This window comes from Marmota flaviventris, chromosome 5, assembly GCF_047511675.1.
Source record: "Marmota flaviventris isolate mMarFla1 chromosome 5, mMarFla1.hap1, whole genome shotgun sequence".
Classification (NCBI taxonomy): domain Eukaryota; kingdom Metazoa; phylum Chordata; class Mammalia; order Rodentia; family Sciuridae; genus Marmota; species Marmota flaviventris.
The window spans coordinates 95,015,500-95,035,389 of NC_092502.1; the positions used below are offsets into that span (position 1 = coordinate 95,015,500).

General features: G+C 32.1%; 1 protein-coding gene across 7 annotated transcripts in view; it reads left to right on the forward strand.

Annotated features, from left to right (window-relative positions):
* Positions 1–14,829, forward strand: part of Tmem161b (transmembrane protein 161B) — a 64,252-nt gene extending 49,423 nt beyond the window's left edge. For 5 of the 7 annotated variants that reach the window (XM_027927604.2, XM_071612435.1, XM_071612432.1 and 2 more), the window contains 7 exons: positions 3,660–3,811; positions 4,560–4,620; positions 5,107–5,247; positions 7,657–7,770; positions 11,124–11,298; positions 12,308–12,404; positions 13,636–14,829. In XM_027927604.2, the coding sequence (XP_027783405.1) occupies positions 3,660–3,811; positions 4,560–4,620; positions 5,107–5,247; positions 7,657–7,770; positions 11,124–11,298; positions 12,308–12,404; positions 13,636–13,913 (1,018 nt within the window). In that variant the 3' untranslated portion in view covers positions 13,914–14,829. The remainder of the gene's footprint in view (positions 1–3,659; positions 3,812–4,559; positions 4,621–5,106; positions 5,248–7,656; positions 7,771–11,123; positions 11,299–12,307; positions 12,405–13,635) is intronic. The other 2 variants (XM_027927606.2, XM_071612433.1) reach the window with 2 other exon arrangements.
* The last annotated feature ends 5,061 nt before the right edge of the window (positions 14,830–19,890 follow it).

The following is a 19,890-nucleotide window of genomic DNA, read 5'->3' on the forward strand; positions in this document are numbered from 1 at the left end:
AAGATCATGTTTCATGCCTGGGTCAGGTTCTTATTTTGTTTTCTTTTCCTTCAGTGTTGACATATTTTGTGATTTATTTAATTACTCTAGGGTTTAACAGTAAATATAATCTTTGGTCATTCTGGTCATTTGATGTCACTTTTGGCCAAAGGTGTTATTTTATTTTTCAGTTTAAGTGGAAGAGTTGGAAATTGTCTTTTTAGAGATTCTAGTTTCCATTTTCAATAAAAATGAAGCAGTGTTTTTTCAAACCTGGGCTTAGGCCCTCAGGCAGTACACATAATCGTAGTGATATCTCAAAAGCTGTTCAGTAGTGGTTTTGGACTTCTTTATTCTGTGTTTTAACCTTATTTCCCTTTTCTTGTCTTCCAATACATAAGTTCTTTATAATGCCAAGAAAGAGATGGACTATAGTGTTTGATGCTGTGAGTTAAACTGGTTTTGTTTATTTTGGAAAAGAGGTAAATAAGTAAGGAATTTGGAATTCAGAGTAACGTAGAGGGAAAAGTGTGCGTATCCTAATTCTAAAATCTTATCACCACTCTTAAACAGTGTTTTGTGCTTCCTAGATTCTGTCTTAAATGTTGTTAAATAAAACTTTAGACTTGTAAAATTGTTGCTAACTTGTTTTTCAAAAAATTTGCTACTCACATTCTTCACTTTAAATATATATTATTTGTATGAATGAAAGCTTTAATAGTCCTATTTATTTAAAATCACATCTTTTATTTTGTGTTATTTGCTTTTACTTTTTTCATGTTATTACCTAACCTTCTATTCTTACTAAGTAACTAAGATCACTTATTCATCACAAATAGCCTATGATTTAAAAGTTGCATAATTTAAAAACTACTTGTATACTAGACTCTTCTCTGTATACTTTGTTTTCTCCTGTAAGAAGTGAGAAATCTAGTTTAGGGAAATCTTAATTTTGTAGTTTTTCTTTATTAATTAAATTACTAAAATAAATCATAATGCAAATTTAAACTATAATATGTTTATTACTTTGATAAAGTAAAGCTATTCCAAGAGCTTAGATTTTGCATGGTTTGGATAAATACTTTTTAATCTTTTTTTTTTTTTTTTCCTAGCATACTCATCTGGATATCGGAAGCATTTTTATTACAAACTGTTTATTTTTAAGTGTAATGCTCGGGATTGATCCATGGATCTTGCACATCCTAGACCACTGAGCTATCCCCCTGGGCCTCAGAAATATGTGTTAGGCAGGGTAATAGGATGATTTTTTATTGATGGTGGAACAGGACTTACCTGTACAGGTATCTCTCCTAGCTAGAGACCCTGGATTATGATCAGGGTCCTAGTCCCTCAATATGTATAACCTTCTGAACTTTTTCCTTTAGGAAATCTTTTTACTGCTACTGTAGACTACCAGCGTTTGCCTTTAAGGTGAGAATGTAAATGCAAAAACTGAGAAACTAAGGTAGAAATGTAGACAAAAATAGGTTGTATGCATTGATTCCATGAAGAATAGTTTTTTAAAAGTCACATTCTTTTTGTGACTTGGAAGTTAATTGTGCTTCTTTTAAACCTCTGTTAATCATTTTAATTGAAATTGACTTTGTATAAATTCATCAATTAAGGTTAAGATTAATATCGTAGAATCAGGACAACTTCTGTGGTGTTTATTGCTTATACATGATTTAACTGTTAACTAAAATAGAGGGATTGACAAATATGTACAATATTAGTGATTTTAGAAGGAATTTGGCGGGAATAACACATGGAAGTATCCCCAAATACTGCATTGAAAAATAAAAACTAGAGTGTAAATATTACTCTTATTATAGTTTGCTGCATATTCTTATTTAAATTCTTATTATACTTTGCTGAGGTTGCTGGTTTTACTGATTTAGAAGACTTAAAAATTTATCCCTTTTTATAAAAACAAGTTAGCCTCCTCTTACCTAATGCTCAATACCTTGAAAAAACTGATACTGAGAATTTTTGAGCTGCTTACTCTGTCTAGGGCAGTTCTATTTTGAAAAGACTTCATGGTTCTGAACTATTGTTAAGTGCTGTGACAGTTTGTAGAGACAGTATAATCAATTGTTAAGTGCACAGATGAGATTCAGACTGCCTAGTTTAAATCCCAACTGCCTCTAATCTAGTTTTGACTTTGAAGTTTTTACTTAACCTGTGCCACAGGTTTTTATTTTAAAGGGGTTTTTGATGGTGTTGTTTTTGGTTTGTGTATTTGTTTGTTTTTGTCTGTGAAGCAAGGATAATAGCATGGCTAATGTGTGGAATAAATGAGTTAATTAGTAATGCCTGGCACATGGCAAATACTAGGTGTTTTAGTCAGCTTTTTCACTGCTATGATTAAAAGACCCTACCAGAACAATTGTAGAGAAGGAAGAGTTTATTTGAGGGCTCATGGTTTCAGAGGTCTTAGTCTGTAGAAGGCAGGCTCCATTCCTCCGGGTTCCAGGTGAGGCAGAACATCATGGTGGAAGAGTGTGGCAGAGGAAAGCAGCTCACATGTTGATCAGAAAGCAGAGAGAAAGGGTCTCCACTTGCCAAATACAAATATATACCCCAGTGCCATGTCCCAATTTCCACCTCCTTCAACCATATCCTAACACTTCAGTTACCATTCAGTTAATCTTTATCAGGGGATTAATTCACTAATTGGATTAAGACTCTCACAATTCATTTCTCCTCTGAATCTTTTTGCATTGTCTCATACATGAGCTTTTGGGGGACACCTTACAGCCAAGCATTCCAGTGCTTGACATAATGTTAATGTAAAAAGTTACTTTTCTAGATTTGTTTCTCAAATGCCTTATTTTGTTTGCTTGGTTTATGCTTTCATGGAGAACAATTTGGTAAAAGGGAGATACTAGTTCTAGCTTGGACTCATGCTTTTATTTGATACTGACTAAGTGAATTGTTGTGGGTGGGGTTCAGATGTCTTCAGTAGTTTTAATAGATGCATGTTGATACTCGGGCTGTTTTTGAATATTCAGTTGGAACTTGCTTTCTCTAGAGACAGTTTCTTTTAAACTTATGTTTTCATATGATAGATCTTCAGTAGCTATTGGTAATTCTCAAATTATAAATTGTTGGGTGGTTACAGATAATTTCTGTAAGGTGTGTTGTGTGTTTAATTATAAAGGTAAACTGTTCAGTAAACAAGCCCAATAAAGACAGTGCCCTAATATAACGTCTACCCTGGCTTTTCATGTCACTGAGAACCTATTATAAAACATTCCTATAATAACTTCTTAGTGAAATTTGAGTCAATTAAATGAGAAATGCATTCCCTAATTGCAACTTAATTGTAGTATACTTTCCCTTAATTTAAAAGTGTTGTAGCACTGAGGATATAGCTCAGTACTTGCCTCTCATGCACAAGTACCTGGGTTAAATCCCCAGCACCACACCAAAAAAAAAAAAAAAAAAAAGTTATAAACTTCACTTCATTTAGATTTGCCCTGTTTTTATATTCAATTTCCTGGAAAACCATTCAGATTTTCATTGTTTTTAAAATCTTCTTCCAAAGGGCATCTTTTACATAAGCATATCAAATCTGAATGTTGTAGTCAAATTCTGTTGGGGTCCACATCCTGTAAAGATGGTTGTGTATAGCTCCTGCAAAGTTATTTGTGGTTTTTCCTGAACTTTTCCTTCTGCAGCAAAGTTCTATTTTCATTAACTACACACTATTTTAAAGTAGAAGATGGTGGTGAAAGATCAGTTTGTGTCACCTTTGGATTTTTTTTCTTCGTCAAAGCAATGGCAGTTTTGATTGTAACAGAGAATTATCTGGAATTTGGACTTGAAACAGGTAATAGTTTCATTCAAAGATAAGTTTTGATTTGTCCAGAATTAGTATTTTTTACTTCAATATTTAAGTAAGTTTTAGAACTGATAAATGCTTAAAATTAGGGTTGAGGTATATACTGCACTGTTTTAAATAATTTGCCTGTATTATTTTAAATGAATTCTTCCTATGTTCTTGTGTGTGTGTGTGTATGTTTGCAGTACCAAGTATTGACCCTCAGCCCCCCCCACATATGCTAGGCAAGCATTCTACCACTGAGCTACATCCTAGCCCTCTTTTTATTCTGAGACAGGGTCTCAACTAAGTTGTCCAGGCTGGCCTTTAACTTGCAGTTCTTCTGCCTCAGCCTCTTGAGTATCTGGGATTATAGGCATGCAGCATTATGCTTGCCTTCCTTTTGCAATTTTTTTGGTTTCAGTTAGTTGTTTGTTTGTTTTTAAACCTTTCCCCCAAATACTATCCCTTTATTTTTCCATTTGTAGTTAACTAAATTTCTGTTACTCACATAAAGAATTAATGCAAATTTTATGCACACTCATGGAATGTACAAATATCAAAGGGATGTTTTCAAAGACTATTCCCTGCTAATAACCAAATTTTATTGCGTTATGGCATACTAATTAACACATGAAAGAGCTAAGCTAGTCATTTCAAAATTTAAGATATGTGTTTCCTAGCATTTTTATTTCCAAGAAAAGAGTCTGTATTTCACCACTATGATAAGAGTAATCTTTTTTTTTCCCCCCTGCAGGGTTTACAAATTTTTCAGACAGTGCCATGCAATTTCTTGAAAAGCAAGGTTTAGAATCTCAGTAAGTTTTTGAAAAATTAAGCATTGTTTAAATTTAAAATTTTCCATTTTTAATGAAGCAGTATTTACTTTAAATGATTGTTTTTAAATCATGAAAAGAATTCTTAAGTTGGATATAACTTCTAGAAACATCCTTACTCATTTTTTCCATCTGTTTAAAGTCTGAATCTTTCATAAAATTCTTGTGTTGATTTGTTCTTTAATTTCTTGCTTCTGGAGATTAAATTAAAGTTATGTCTAAGTCATATAGCAATTCTATACTGAATATGTAGGTTAGATTGTTAGAAATGCCCCTAAAGAGGTGCCTGGTTTAGCTTACAATTTACTTTCAGTTCACCAAGATCCATTATAGGCACTTGAATAAGAACAGTCTTTTTGTAGACATTTACTTTCCTTATCTTACTGTTATTGTGTTTATATTGTGTTTGATTCTTAGAGAGCTAACTGTAAAAATTTATCAGCTTCTTTTTTAAAACTTTATTTTTAGGGGTCCTGTTTCAAAACTTACTTTCAAATTTTTCCTGGCTATTTTCTGTTCACTCATTGGGGCTTTTTTGACATTTCCTGGATTACGGCTGGCTCAAATGCATCTGGATGCCCTGAATTTGGCAACAGAAAAAATTACACAGTAAGCGGAAAATGTACATAAGCACATGCAGATAAATATATGTTTTCCATCTTAATGAAGGTATATTATTGTAATAAATCATAAATTTCTATATTGAAACTTAATAACCATTTGATGTCACACCACTTCCTCTCTCAACTATAAGCAATTTCTCTTATTCACTTCTAAATTTTAAGCTTTGTGTTAAAAAAAAAAATCGATTACTACATTTCTCTTTACTCGTTAAAATAGAAAGACCACAATTATATTAGTTCTCTGGTATTCATAAGCTTATGATATTTTAGTCTCTACACCTGAAATGAGGATCTATGGAAATTTCCTTCTGAAAAATCAGATCATTTTACCTAAAAATATTCTTATAAATTTTATGTATTAAATAATTAACTATTTTATTTAAAACATTTTATTTAAGATTTTTTCAAAACTAAATTATATATGTAAGAAATGTTGGTTTTCTTTATTGATCTACTTGTTAGAACCTTGATAAAATTTAAACATTATTTTATTAGGGGTTACTAATATTATAGTTATAGTAGTAATGCAGTGCTCTTTAATATAGATTACTTTTAACCACCAAATTCTATTTTAGTTCTGAAATGAAAAAATCATATTAAATCTCTACATATAATTTAAAGAACTTTTATTATATTCCTTGCATTGTCAGTGTTTTTGTTCTTGTTGCTGTAGATGCCTTGGCAAAAGGGCAGGCTAATAATGTGCTTCAACTCAAATCCGGATCCAAATTCCTGTCTCATAATTTTGTTTGCATTCATTGGAAGCCTAACTTGAGAATATTCCACTTTTATATATATATTTCTAGTCATTAAGTTTCAAAGGCAGTCATAGTCCCAAACATTACTGCTCTTTTTAAATCCTGTATTTAATGATGCTGATTCTCTGGTCTTTTCTTACTCTGTGTTTTCTTTTTAATTTAGTTGAAATTATCTTTTTCCCATTTTTCTAATATTCCTTGTACATGTGTTTACTTAGTCTCATCTCCTGCCACACACTTCTTCATCCCTCTTTTTTTTCCTCCTTTTACTCAGCATGCTCTTAGCTGTATCCTGCTTTACTCCCACTACCAGTTCCTCTAATAGCTTCTTTAAGACAAAACCTGGTTCTCCCCCTCTTCTTTACACACACACTTCAGTCCACTAACCCCAGTGTTATGATTTAAATAAGCTGAAAAGGGTGGGTGGAGGGGAGCCCTTCACAAGCTACTGAAACCGCTGTGGGCTGCTCCTTGATACTAGAGTGTTCCCTAGCAACACTGCATACCTAATACTGCTTCTTTCTTCCCCAGCACCCAACGGTTTACCAAGGCTGTTGGATGAAAGAATCACTTTATAAAAAACATTTAAAGCAGCCAGTGGTTTGGGAGAGGGGTTGCACAGTGCACATTTTAGTGTCCTTTTCAGTAAAATGTAGCTTCTTTTTAAGCTTTTTTTCTTTCGGGATATATAGGGGGTTTATTTTACTTTCAATTTATTGCAGTCCCTCATTGTATTAGCACCCTGCCCAGATCATAAGGGTGGGCAAGCTAGTTCTGTTGTGATAAACATGATTGGCACAAAGAATAGGATTACCTTCATCCCATGGCTAGGCACTATGACTTATTTTAATAGTGAGGGTTAAAACCACAGTTCCATGTTTCCTTGCCAGGCATTCATGGCTTTCTGACCCAGCCCTTTTTCCTTACACAGATCACTATCATTTTGCTGTGTAGTGATATTTTAAAATATGTGTACATATTTCAAACTCTCCAGTTTAGACCTTCTGTTAGCTGATAGTTAAAAGAATGAAGAATTTGCCTTATCTCTAAGATAAGAAAAATTATTACCAGCCACCTGTTTGTGTATAGGACACAAACATAGTGATTAATAATGAAATTACAGCTCAGACCTAAAACCCTTTGCTATATTAGGTGTATTACTTTATCAAGAGTAAAGTAAAATCTGTTGATTTATATAGGCTAGGAGAATATTCATAATAGTCCAAAAAGAAATGTGAGAGTTACTTGTGATTTTCGCAGTATAGGGTAAACATTATACATGATCATTACACACTGAAAGGTTCCTCTGTATCCATTAGATTTGTTCACTATATAAAATTAGATCATTAAAGTACCTGTTTATTGAATCATGGATCTAATATGGAATTGTTAAAGAATATTAGAATAGAAGTGAACAAATCTAGATTTTGGTCCTAGATTTGCCTATAACATCTGCTAAATTGCCATGAACAATCACTAAACTTTCCTGAGTCTCAATGTTCTTGTGTGAAAAATTAAGATAATAAAGTTTTTTAAGGACTGAAATCTATTGATAATGATCAATGAAATAGTCAAGTTTCTGTACTTTTGTATATTTTGTTTCTGGATTTTTATGTTTATTTCTTGCATGCTTTCAGAACATTACTTCATATCAACTTCTTGGCACCTTTATTTATGGTTCTGCTCTGGGTAAAACCAATCACCAAAGACTACATTATGAACCCACCATTGAGTAAAGAAAGTGTCCCTTTGTAAGTATGGATATTTGAGGGCTAATTTTTGTTTCTTTAGAATTCAGAACTGCTTTTCTAAATGTTATTTATTGTATTTAAGTTTCTTTTTTTTTTTTTTATTAGTTGCTCATGACAATACAATGATCTTGACATATCATACATTTGAATCAAGTGGGGTATAATTTCTCATTTTTCCAAGTGTACAGGTTGCAGAATCACATAGGACACTATATTTTTAAAACATTGCTTGAAATGCTAAAAGATAGTAATAAACTTGAAGCTATAGTTCATCATTTAACCTTTTTGTGAACTTCCTAATGAATATTAAGGATTATTATCCTATTCTAATATTGGCTTTTATACTTACAGGCTTTTCTTTAATGCTCAGTTGTCGTCTGGCATTTTTCTACTGTCATTGTGCCAGTGGCTTTGATGCCCTCTTTTTTTTAATTTTTATTTTGGTGGTGCTGTTATTTGAACCCAGGACTTTGCACATGGTTGGTAGGTGCTCTACCACAAAGCCCCTATTTAGATACCTTCTGTAGTTATTTCAATATTATGTTTTTACTTGTGAAAATTGCAGAAGAGAAGGATAGTATACATGGAATTACATATACTTATTTCCGTGTGTATGGAAATGTTAACATTTTCCATATTTGCTTCATCTATTTTTTGATAAAATATTTCTCAAGCTAGAGATATAACATTTTTATTGCTAATTACTATAGTTTGATAGTTTGCATCTCTAAGAAAATACAAATGTTTTTCTGTAACTATAATATCACACTTAAGAAAACTAAAAATTATCCCTTAACATTATTTTCTAATACCAATTCATGTTTCTCCAGTTAGACAACTGTATTTTAACAGAAGATGATGACAAGGAAACAGATATATTTCATTAAAAGGCATTATAATCATATTTGGTATGATAGATGTGTACTTATGAAACTTAGAGTATTAGAGAGGTTCTGGCAAAGCTGGTTCAAACTCCAGTTTTGCTCCTCACTAAAACCATCACTTGAGGATGATTACTTAATCTTCACCGAGCCTCTGTTTCCCCATAATAGTACCTACCTCACAGAGTTATCATTGGAATTGAATAAAAGAACACGTGTAATGCAACTGGCTGGAAGTGTTTAATAAATGTTCCTTTCACTGTTTTGCCTTATCAAATTTTGACTAGCTATTGACTCCAGTGTACATTTTATATTATGTACTGCTTTTAGATCCTGGTACAACTTTGTCTTAGAGTATGTAGTCAGTGATGACCATGAGACATTTTCTTTTTAGATTTGTTGTCAAACTAAAGAAATATTCACCAAAGAAGTAATGTTTTCCCCCCACACACCAACTAAACCTTAACAGTAATTTTAACTTGACAGTTTTCTGAAATATTTAAAAGTAATTCTAAGGATCCTAGGCTTCTAGGTAAAATCTCAAAAAAACAAACAAACAAACAAACAAAAAACCTGCTGTCATGTCTTGGATGCTGAAAGCATTCCTCAATCCTTCCTTGAAGTTTGGTCATAGAAATTGGATTTCATACTATTGAAATTATCTGATTTTAAATATAGTAAATTTAGGAAAACAAGGAAATTAACATTTATGATATCCCTGTTATATGCCAGTTATAATGCTAGGTACTGATATTTCATGTATTTTATCTCTTTAATTCATATAGTAATTATCCATTTGTGGTTGCTGTCCTTATCCCATTTTCTAGGTGAATTATCAGGCTCAGAAGTTAAATAATTTGGCTAAGGTTACTCAGTCAGATATGGCATACATAAAACATTTGGTTTTATACAACTTTCTTTCTTCACTATTTATACACAAAGACCTGGGGTCATTTTCTCATAGCTTTTTCTCCCATTTTTTACATCCCAATACTGATCTGTTTCAAAAACAGCAAACAAAATTGTAGTCTTAATCTGTTTCATCCTATTCTTAAATTGTGAATTAACAGTTAAATAATTAGACAGGTGGTTTTATATTTTTGTTTAAAATCTAAAGTCCATGCAGTAGATGAAAGAATAGCTGCCCATTCATCAAAGAGAGTAGAACGAAGAGAAAAGCAAGTGACAGATTCTTTATCACACAAATTGGTTTGCAGATAAATCTTTATTTGTAGTCAGAAGCAAAAATGGTTGTAATGTTATTTCAACTTCTAAATGTATTTAAATCCAACCATGCGTTCTGACAGAACATGAAAACAATAGAATGAAGAAAACAGTACAGGGGTGCTCATAACCTCATGAAAAGAAAGCCAAAATGGCATATGCAGTAAAGCCCAGAATGATTTCAAGATTGCTGGAGAATGTCTTCTTCCTTCCTTTACCTATGTGTTTTGTCATAGCTCAGGATCCTTGAGATACTTGATTAGATCAACTTATCAAATGTTTATGGTAGCACTTGAATCTAAATTAGAAGATACTTTTAATGACTATTTTCCCAAATCCTGAACTCATAATCTAAGCAAGTAATTTTCTCACTCACTACTTTATTCTATGTCTTCATTTTCATTATCTGTTATCTCAAAGGTTGTGAAGTAGCTGTCTTAAGAATGCTGCCTGTCAATTCTCCTTGTTGCACAACTCTAGGGAACACAGTATTCATTTATAGGTCCAATGGAAAACTTTAAGGCTGTGGAATGCTTTGTATCTTGTTTTACTGTTATTTTTACGTGATTGTCTCCTTCATTCATTATAGTGGACAAAAATGTTATGCCTTTATCTTTTCTGGCCATCAGTATTTTTCCATTGAAATTCTGTGACCATGTGCACTCATAACCTTGTGAAAGGAAACAGGCATACATTATCAAGCTATTGTCCCATCCCCATTTCTGACCTCTAGTTCATAAATTGTTCAGACAAAAATCATATACTTTTTTTTATCTTCTCTACCTTTTCTGTTTTCCGTCCTGTTCAACAACATAATTTCTGCAGGCGACTTTTCCTGTATTGGGCATTTAGTTTCTTTCCTAGGTCCTTGCCATTGCACAGAATGACTGTAATTAACTAATGTGAGAGGGCTATCTGTAAACCAATGATTTATCTTGGTTTACAGAAACCAAGAGCAATCAGTAATTGGAGTCATAAAAGAAGTTTGAAAGACTGCTGGAGGTTTCTGTAAAAGAAAACAATCCCATTCTGCCATAGATGTAGCAATATAATATTTTCACTTTTATAGCACAATTACACAGATAAATGTATCACAGAAAGTAACCATTAATACCAAGGGCTCTTTTAGGTCTCTAATTCAGTATAGCTAAGTATAGATTTCTTATCTTATATGGTAAATAGTAACATAACTAGCATGCTAGCATACTGTGGTCTTTGAGAGAACTATATCAACTTTTTGATCTGTAGAATGACAGAAGCTACATTTGATACTCTACGACTCTGGTTAATAATCCTGCTGTGTGCTTTGAGATTGGCCATGATGCGTAGTCACCTGCAAGCATATTTAAACTTAGCCCAGAAGTGTGTGGATCAGATGAAGAAAGAAGCAGGCCGAATAAGTACAGTTGAACTACAGAAAATGGTAAGTTTTATATCATTGTTCAAATGAAAATTGGCAAAACTGTTGTAAAAAAAAGAATTTTGTTTTTTTAAATATTATTGTAGATAAGTGAGACAATCTTAGGCCAATGTATATCAGAAACCTTGATCTGATTTTGGTGCTAAGAAAGGATCTCAGTTTCTCTTCTGTATTTTAAGTGTCATATAGTTGGGTGATGCAAAGCTGTGATATGCCTACTGTTGCTAAAGGGGATCCCTCTAGTTTCAATATATTGTCCAGATTTGGTGACTTAAAGGGTAGGAAATACACGTTTTAGTGACTAAAATTACCAGTTTAGTGGCTAAATATATTTATTTTCTCATTATTATATGTACTTGAATATGAAATGTAAATGTTCAGAGGAGATTCCAGAGAAGGAGAAAGCTAGGAATCCCATCCCCCACTGTAGTGGACCTATATATTTTTTAAAGATTTGGTACTGGGGTCTCCTGTTTTGGATTCTCCATAGTCAGGGACATTTATCAAGTAAGCTTTTTTTTTTTTTTTTTTTTTACCCTTTACATATTTTCATATTCTTCATAATTTGGCTTAAATCAAATGTATTCGTGTAGAATGAGGATTGATATTTTTATTTATGAGGTATTTATGTTCATATAGATTACCTGCTATTGCTATTTAGTTTTATGTTCGAGGTGGCTGTCCTTAGAGATTTTAACATTATGTTTTATCTTTGAAATATAAATGAATTTATACCATTGGAAATTTATTGGTTATTTTCTCCATTTTAAATACATTGTTACGGAACTTTTAAAAGGAATTTATTATAATATTTTCACATTCTAAAAAATCTTCAAATTGCCTAAATCAGTTTAAAATTATTTACAATTAAGTGCAAACTTAATAATATATAGCTTTCTTCCCATGTAAGGATCACTTATCTCAAGCATTTCACTTTGATAATTATATGAAAGTTTAATTCACTTACAACATGTGAGCTGTATCAGAAACTTAAGAATGTTGTTGGTTACAGGTGGCTCGAGTCTTTTATTACCTTTGTGTCATTGCCCTGCAGTATGTGGCACCTCTGGTAATGCTGCTTCATACAACTCTGCTTTTGAAAACACTAGGTAGGAATACCCTGGAGACTGGGAAACATCTTTTACTTTCTACCCATAATTAATAATGCTTCCTGTCACTTGCAGAGAAATATGCCATATAAACTGTTTCTCCCTTAAAAGTTTTAAGAGGAAGCATGGGAAAGTTTGAGCCATGGAAGTTGATTAATCATCTTGATTTTGAGAACTCAAGGTTCATGGGGTTTTATAATGTACACTTATAAGAATTGTTCTACTGAAGGTTAATTCCTAAATTTACTTAATGAACTTACTTAAGTTCATAAGTAACATACCACTATTGATCTTCATTACTTTTGTGTTATATAAGAGGGTGGTTTAAGATTTTGTTAGTGCCTAATATTTAAATTATTACAAGTTGTTTTAAACTTACATAAATTATGGAATCCTCTGGTAAGTTCAATTTTAGGTAACTAGGTTGAAGGGAAAAAGATTTTTCAGTGAAAGAGCAAAGTTGTCTAACAGGTCAAGTCCCTGTTGGTACTATTCACGAATGATCCATTATTGCACTGATCATTTCCCTTTGCTTTGATCAGGCAACTTGCCACCATGTGGGTTTAGGAAGCCCAAAGAGACTAGAAGTATTACTTGGTGGATTTAGTAGATTCCATAAACTGATGATAGTTGTAAAGGCCCTTTAGAAATCTGTGGAACTTAAAGGGGTAGGTAGCTTAGTTGTAAATTATGTGACTCATATCCTATGCAGTGTAGGAAAGTATATGATAAAAAAATTTCTGGAAGCTGTTAATAGTTGCTCACATTGAAATCATAGTTTCTGAGAAAGAAATTTATTCTGATGTTGTTGAGTTAGAAAAGATTTCCAAGAAGTTATTGAGTCTGTCCCTATTGCTCCTGTAGAGGCAGTTGATTCATATCTTATACAAGGAAAAATTTGTTTTTATTATATTACCAGGTTTTACTGTAGTTAATTAAAAGTATATCAGTCTTTTTGCTTTACTGATGAGAACAGATTATATATAGTCTGGTCAAAATAAGTATATTCTTTTAATATGTAGAAAAATTATTATTAGTAGTAGTAGTAGTAGTTGTTTTCAATCTAAAATGATTTGCTCTACTAGTAAACTTATTGATCTTAATTTCAAATGTAGGTTAAGAGGTTTTTTGTTTGTTTGTTTTTTGTTTTGCTTTGCTTTGCTTTGTTTTTGTTTTTAGTAAAAGCTTTGGAATTAGTTAGTCTTCAAGTTTTGTGTTTTGAATTTTCTAGGTAATCATTCCTGGGGGATTTATCCAGAATCTGTCTCTACCTTGCCAGTGGATAATAGTCTACACTCCAATTCTGTTTACTCTGAATTACCATCTGCTGATGGGAAGATGAAGGTAACTGTTACGCAAATAACAGTGGCACTGAGCAGCTTAAAAAACATTTTTACTCCTCTCCTTTTTCGAGGACTTCTATCATTTTTGACATGGTGGATTGCTGCTTGCCTCTTTTCTACAAGCCTTTTTGGGCTCTTCTATCATCAGTATCTGACTGTGGCATGAATCTCAGTTAACAAAAAAGGTTATCCAAGTCATACTTTGAATTCAAATATCTGTGCCCTTAAAGGGCTAGCAAAAACCAGAAGAAAGCAAATACAAAGGAAAAAAAAAACAAACCATATCAAAGTATCTTGTTTTAAATGCTTCCTCTGTATTCTCAGGGTGAATTAATGTTGTAATATTTAAAATCACAAGATGGATTGTTAACTATTACACTGTGTCATTGGAATTTTAACTTACTGTATTAACTAATGTGAGAGGGCTATCTGCAGGGGTAATACTTGTGATTACCTTGGTTTACAGAAACCTCCAGCAGTCTTTCAAACTTCTATTATGACTCTAGTTACTGATTGCTCTTCATGGTATTAAGGTACTGTTAGTAGTCCTAGTGGCTGCCTATAGAACAATCTTCAAACTGAGCCATGCTTTAGGGGAGAGAACAGAACTAAAGTCATTTCTGTTGGTAATATATTAGTTACTCTTCAAACAACAACAAAAATCCAACAGAAAGGAAGAGATAGCTACTGTATATTACAGTAAGGAAAGCTGCATAGTTACTTTAAATTTAATGGAGTTGTATGTGCTTGATATCTGCAAGTACTGCTGCTTGAGAGTAGCAAAAGTGTTGTTTTAAATTATATTCTACCTAAGTTGAAAGTTCTTTTAAAACTGTTGGCCATATGAACATTTGCAGTCTTGCTGTTAGGTTTAGGCCTGCCATATTTTATTTTATTCTGTGATCCTAGATAGTTTCTTTTAATTGTCTAAAAATATTTATCAGTACTGATCAGACTTTTAAAAAATTACTTTGTAATCCTGCTGACTACATGTATGTATTGTATATATATTATATATTAAATATATAATATATTGAGATTATAAAAGATGAAAATATTGGGATCCTTATAATATTTTAAGTTGCTGAATGTATGTTAAAAAGTGATTTGAATGAGATGTATTTGTATCTCGAAATTTTATTTCTGTTTGGAATGAGATTAAAATACATTTTGAAAGTTCAGCAGAGCATGCAGTTTATTTGTTGTGCATATGTAAAAGTACTTAAAATTTTACGAATGCTTTTCATGATTTCTCCCAAATTGCATTTTTTTTGTCTTTTAAAAATCACAATCTACTGATATTATTAAATCTAACCAAATCTACAAGTATCATTAAAGCCCTTGTTAAATAGAACTTATTTTAAATTTGTAGTGTCTACAATTAGAAATATTAAATTTTATTTTACAGGCCAGAAATTGAGGTCATTTGAATGAAAATAATCAAATGAAATGAAAAAAAAAATCATAAAATTTCTTTTAATGCTTTTTATATCTAAAATCCAAAAATTACTATGGAGTTTTTATTTAAATAAATAAATGTTCTCCCATTTAATTGTCTTGGGAGACTTTATATTAATGTTTTGATGCCATTACACTATCAGTTTGAAATGGAATTATTTTTCTTTCTTTTTTTTTCTTTTTCTTTTTCAGGTACTGGGGATTGAATCCATTAAGCCATATCCCCAACTCTTTTATATTTTATTTAGATACAGTGTCTCTCTAAGTTGCTGAGATTGGCTTTGAACTCACTATTCTTCTGCCTTAGCCCCCCAGGCGTGCGCCACGATGCCTGGCAGGAATTACTTTCGTGGCTTAAGGTTTATGTTCATTTGAATAATCTCAGTGCAGCAAATTCTTGTCTTTTGGTATATATTTAAATATTTTTGAAATAGCAGATATTTTAAAAGACTGAGCAATAAGTGCTTAAATTGGATAAAACTCTTTAGTTGAAATTAATTGTGAATATAGTCTAATAATACTTAATTTGTATTTCTAGAAGGGCCATTTCATATATATCTTGAGATACAACAACATCACTAAAATAGTATAACAAGATTATACCAAAGTTTGACATTTATTTTGTATATGAAGAAGGTTCTTACTGCAAACTCAAAGACTCATTACCTGGTATTTATAACTGTTCTTGCTAAAGAGCTACAATTTTTAAACTATTATTAAAGCACATTAGATTAACTAATGAGTTTGGTTACCTTTTAAAGCAAATTTGAACTAATGGTTTATTTAAGCATTGTAGGGTGGGAGGGCTGCTGGGAACCATATCCCAGGCCTTGCAAATGCTGGACAAACATACCCTACCACTGACTCCCCCAGCCTGCTATCTTGTCTTTGTACCAGAAATTACATTCTTTAATTGCTAAAGGGTTTTCACTTTATGGAAACAAACTACTTTAGTATCCCAAAATTTGACTAGTGGAGTTCTTTTACTTGTTATATTAGACTCTATTCAATAGAATATGCTTTGAAGGGTCAGTTATTTTTATTATGTTTGCCACATAAGTGGGAACCCTTAGATAAATTTTTCATGTGATTTGTAGAATTTTATTCAAGAATTTGTTGATTTTCTTCTTCCCTACCCCTACCCATTGCTCTACAAAAATCAGAACTGTATTCTCCCTCCTACTCCCACTGATTTGTCTGAAATGAAAAGCATATAATTTTATCTTAATATTTGTGTGCATTTTGATTATCTTAGGTATTTCCCTCAGAATTCCAGGTGCTGTGTATAAAATGACCAATGCATGCAAGCATAATGGGCTCATTGTGTAATTGTTTCTGATATAAATATCATTGATAAAATAGTGTCATTTCTGCTTGAGTTATGATTTAGGAGAGATAATCATCCATTAATGGAATTGATTGGTCCAGGAAGCAATAAGTAGAATTCATTCTGAAAACTATAATTGGAACTTCACTAGATAGATTTTATTCTTTCAAATAAAAGATTAAATTCTCAGTATTGTGAAGCATAAGTTCTCAACATTCTCTGAATTCATACACACTTTCTGAGCCATCATATAATTGAAAATATTCTATCAAGATATATGGCTTTATCCAGCAAAATAAAACTAAGTGATTTTTTAATGCGGCTCATCCTGTGTCTTTACAGAATTTTCAGTGGCTTAAGGAATCAAATTTAAACACACTTATGGTCCTAGAGCTTGAACCCCATGACTCAAATAGTTGTAAAGTCTCATTTTTCAGCTCCTCCTCAGCTCATTATGTCCATACCCTGGTTTTAGAAGATTCTGATAGGAACACTAAAAATGGTCAAGCCTCTTTAAAGTGATAAACATTTTTACATTTTTTTCCCAAAGAAAAAACAAAATCCAGGTATAGTTTTCTTATATGTTTATCATCTGTTACTATGTTACTATTGAACTTATTAGCTACAAAATTGTTATTTCAGAGAGTCTGTGTTTTTCCATCCTATTTTTTTGGGGGGGTTTGTGGGTATTTTTGTCTGTCTGTTGTTGTTTCTATGTAACTTCCTACATGTTATTCCTCTGGCATTTGGCAAGACAGTTTATTTTCTTAAACACAGTAGCAGCATAATTAAGTAGAACTGAATTTTCACCAATCATTGTTGACTTCATCTGTAAAATTAAGAGTTTGTATTAAATATCAGGATATGTTTTTCTAAATCTGATATCAATTTCTATTTGTGTTAACATGAAAAACTATAATTTTTGGCATTAGCAATGTTTACTGAATCTTTTCTCTTGATATTCAGTCATTATTAGAGAACATTCATTTATTGTTAGTTGAGAATTATTTCCCAAAGAGTATCCAGGACTGTTTTGGTTTTACTTATTTAATTATATGTTCTGTAAATATTTATTGAGTGAGTGTATTATGGTAGGGATTGTACCATGTACTCTTAGACATATCAGTGAACAGAACAGAAAATCCCTTCTCTTTTAAAGGGAATTTGGTGAGGGATGCAGACAATAAATATGAAAAGGAATCTACTCTAGGACATGTTGGGGATGAGATCTAATCAATGAAGAGGGAATATGGAGTTGAAGGACACAGATTAAGTTACATTTTGAAATAGGGTGTTCAGGGAAAGCCTGAGAAGGTGGTTTCTGAGCAAGGACTTAAAGAATAAGAAAACCATCATAGGATTTTTCTTATTTTTTTTTTTTTTCTTGGATTGCCATGGCTCCTTGGTATACAGAACAACGTGATTGGTGGGCACAATGGGCTTACCTGTTATCCCAGCAACTTGGGAAGCTGAGTCAGGAGGATCTTAAATAAAGGCCAGCCTGGGTAAATTAGGGAGACCCTCTCAAAATAAAAAAGGCTAGGGATGTATAGTTCAGTGGTAAAATACCCCTGGATTTAATCCCCAGTGCTGGGAAAAAAAGAAAAGGAAAAACAAAAACACTCCAATTGCTGGGATTTTGCTTGCTATGAGTTCACTAAGTAAAAAAAAAAAAAAAATTAACTGATAGTATCAGGCTGGGAATATAACTAACTCAGTGGTAGGACACTTGGCTAGCACCTGCAAGACGGTGAGTTGATCCCTAGTGCCACCAAAAATTTTTTAAAATTGAAAAAGTTGAAATGGATAATATTATTTATTCGTCTATTCAGTTGGTATGTTGTACTTGAAGTAGTATAGTTGTCGAGTTAAATGTTGAGTGTTTATTAATAGACAGTAAAGCACACAACGAATATAACTCCTTAATCTATGTTTTATAATTTATCTGGGAAGTACTTTTTAACTTATGTGGTCATATTTATATAATGTGACTAATGGCAAATTTACATTAGTATGTTTTATCACAACTTTCAGTGGTACAAAATATTAAATGTCTTATACAGTTTAGGTAATTAAGTCCCCTTTGCTAAAGTATTAAACACGAGTGAGGTGTAGGTATTGTTTTTAGAGGAATGCTTTACAAAAATTAACTTCAACACATCTTTTTAAATTTTCATTTGAAATGCCCTTTCATCCTCTAATTCTGCAGTGAAACAGTTTATACTTATGAATAAAATTTCCAAAAGACTAAAATATGAAAGCATAAATTAGATAGCAATGAAAAGATATAAAAATTACTATAAATGTGTTTGTGTATTTTTACTTGTTTTTAAATTTCTATTTTTAACAATTCCTTCAGTCATGAAATATAAGCTTTCCTCTACATGTTTAAATTTCTATCATTATAGGAAGTCCTTATTTACACCTATTTTGGATAGGTTACTGATATTTAAGTTAATATTCTGTTGAGGCTGAATATCAGAGAAAGAACTGAATTATCAAAATAAACCCCAAAAATTATTTTTAAAAATTTTATCACTACTTTTGGTAAAAATACCATAGTGCAGGAAAAAGGAAAAAATAATTTTTTGAACATTTTTTCTTATTTCCTTGTTTGTATTTTCAAACTACTCAAATTCCTGATGTGGGGACTGTGCCTGCTATTTGTTGCAATTGTGTATTCCAAAACTGAAGAAATAACTACAGGATGGGCTCAGGGAACCACTGGGCTGACTATGACAGACCTGAGCTAAAATTCCTTTCAATATCTGACCTCCATAAATCCCTATTCTGACTGGTGTACATTTGAGTTCCCTAAAATTACTGGCAGTTCAGACCCAGTTTTCAGTGTTCCCTGAAGGTTTGATTATTTCCTTTTCCTAGTTTGGTTAATCTGGTGAAAGGATGTAAGTAAGTCCCTTTGGGGAATGCTGGGAGAAAGATTAACAGTATAAATACTTGGTCGTGTTCTAGGAACTAATTGAAGAGGCTGTGACCCTTTGTTTCAAGGTGAATGATCGAAACATTTTTTATCCTGAGTGCTTTACATGGTTTTGAATTTTTTTATTCAGAATTTTGAGGTCATCAAGGTAACATTTTAAAAATTCAATCTCATATGTATAATTCCTAAATAAGACTCTTGGCCTACGTGGAATTACATAATTGAAGTTGGTTTCATCAAAGCATGAATGCTAGTATACCAAATGATTCCACATGGATTGGAATCACAGTCTAACATCTTATATTCATTGATATAAATACTGTCTGATATAAAATCACATACTGTCATTCTTTAGTTATCTTCCAGAGTGAGTCTCTTAATATGATTAAACATTTATTTCACCATTTATTCAAGAAT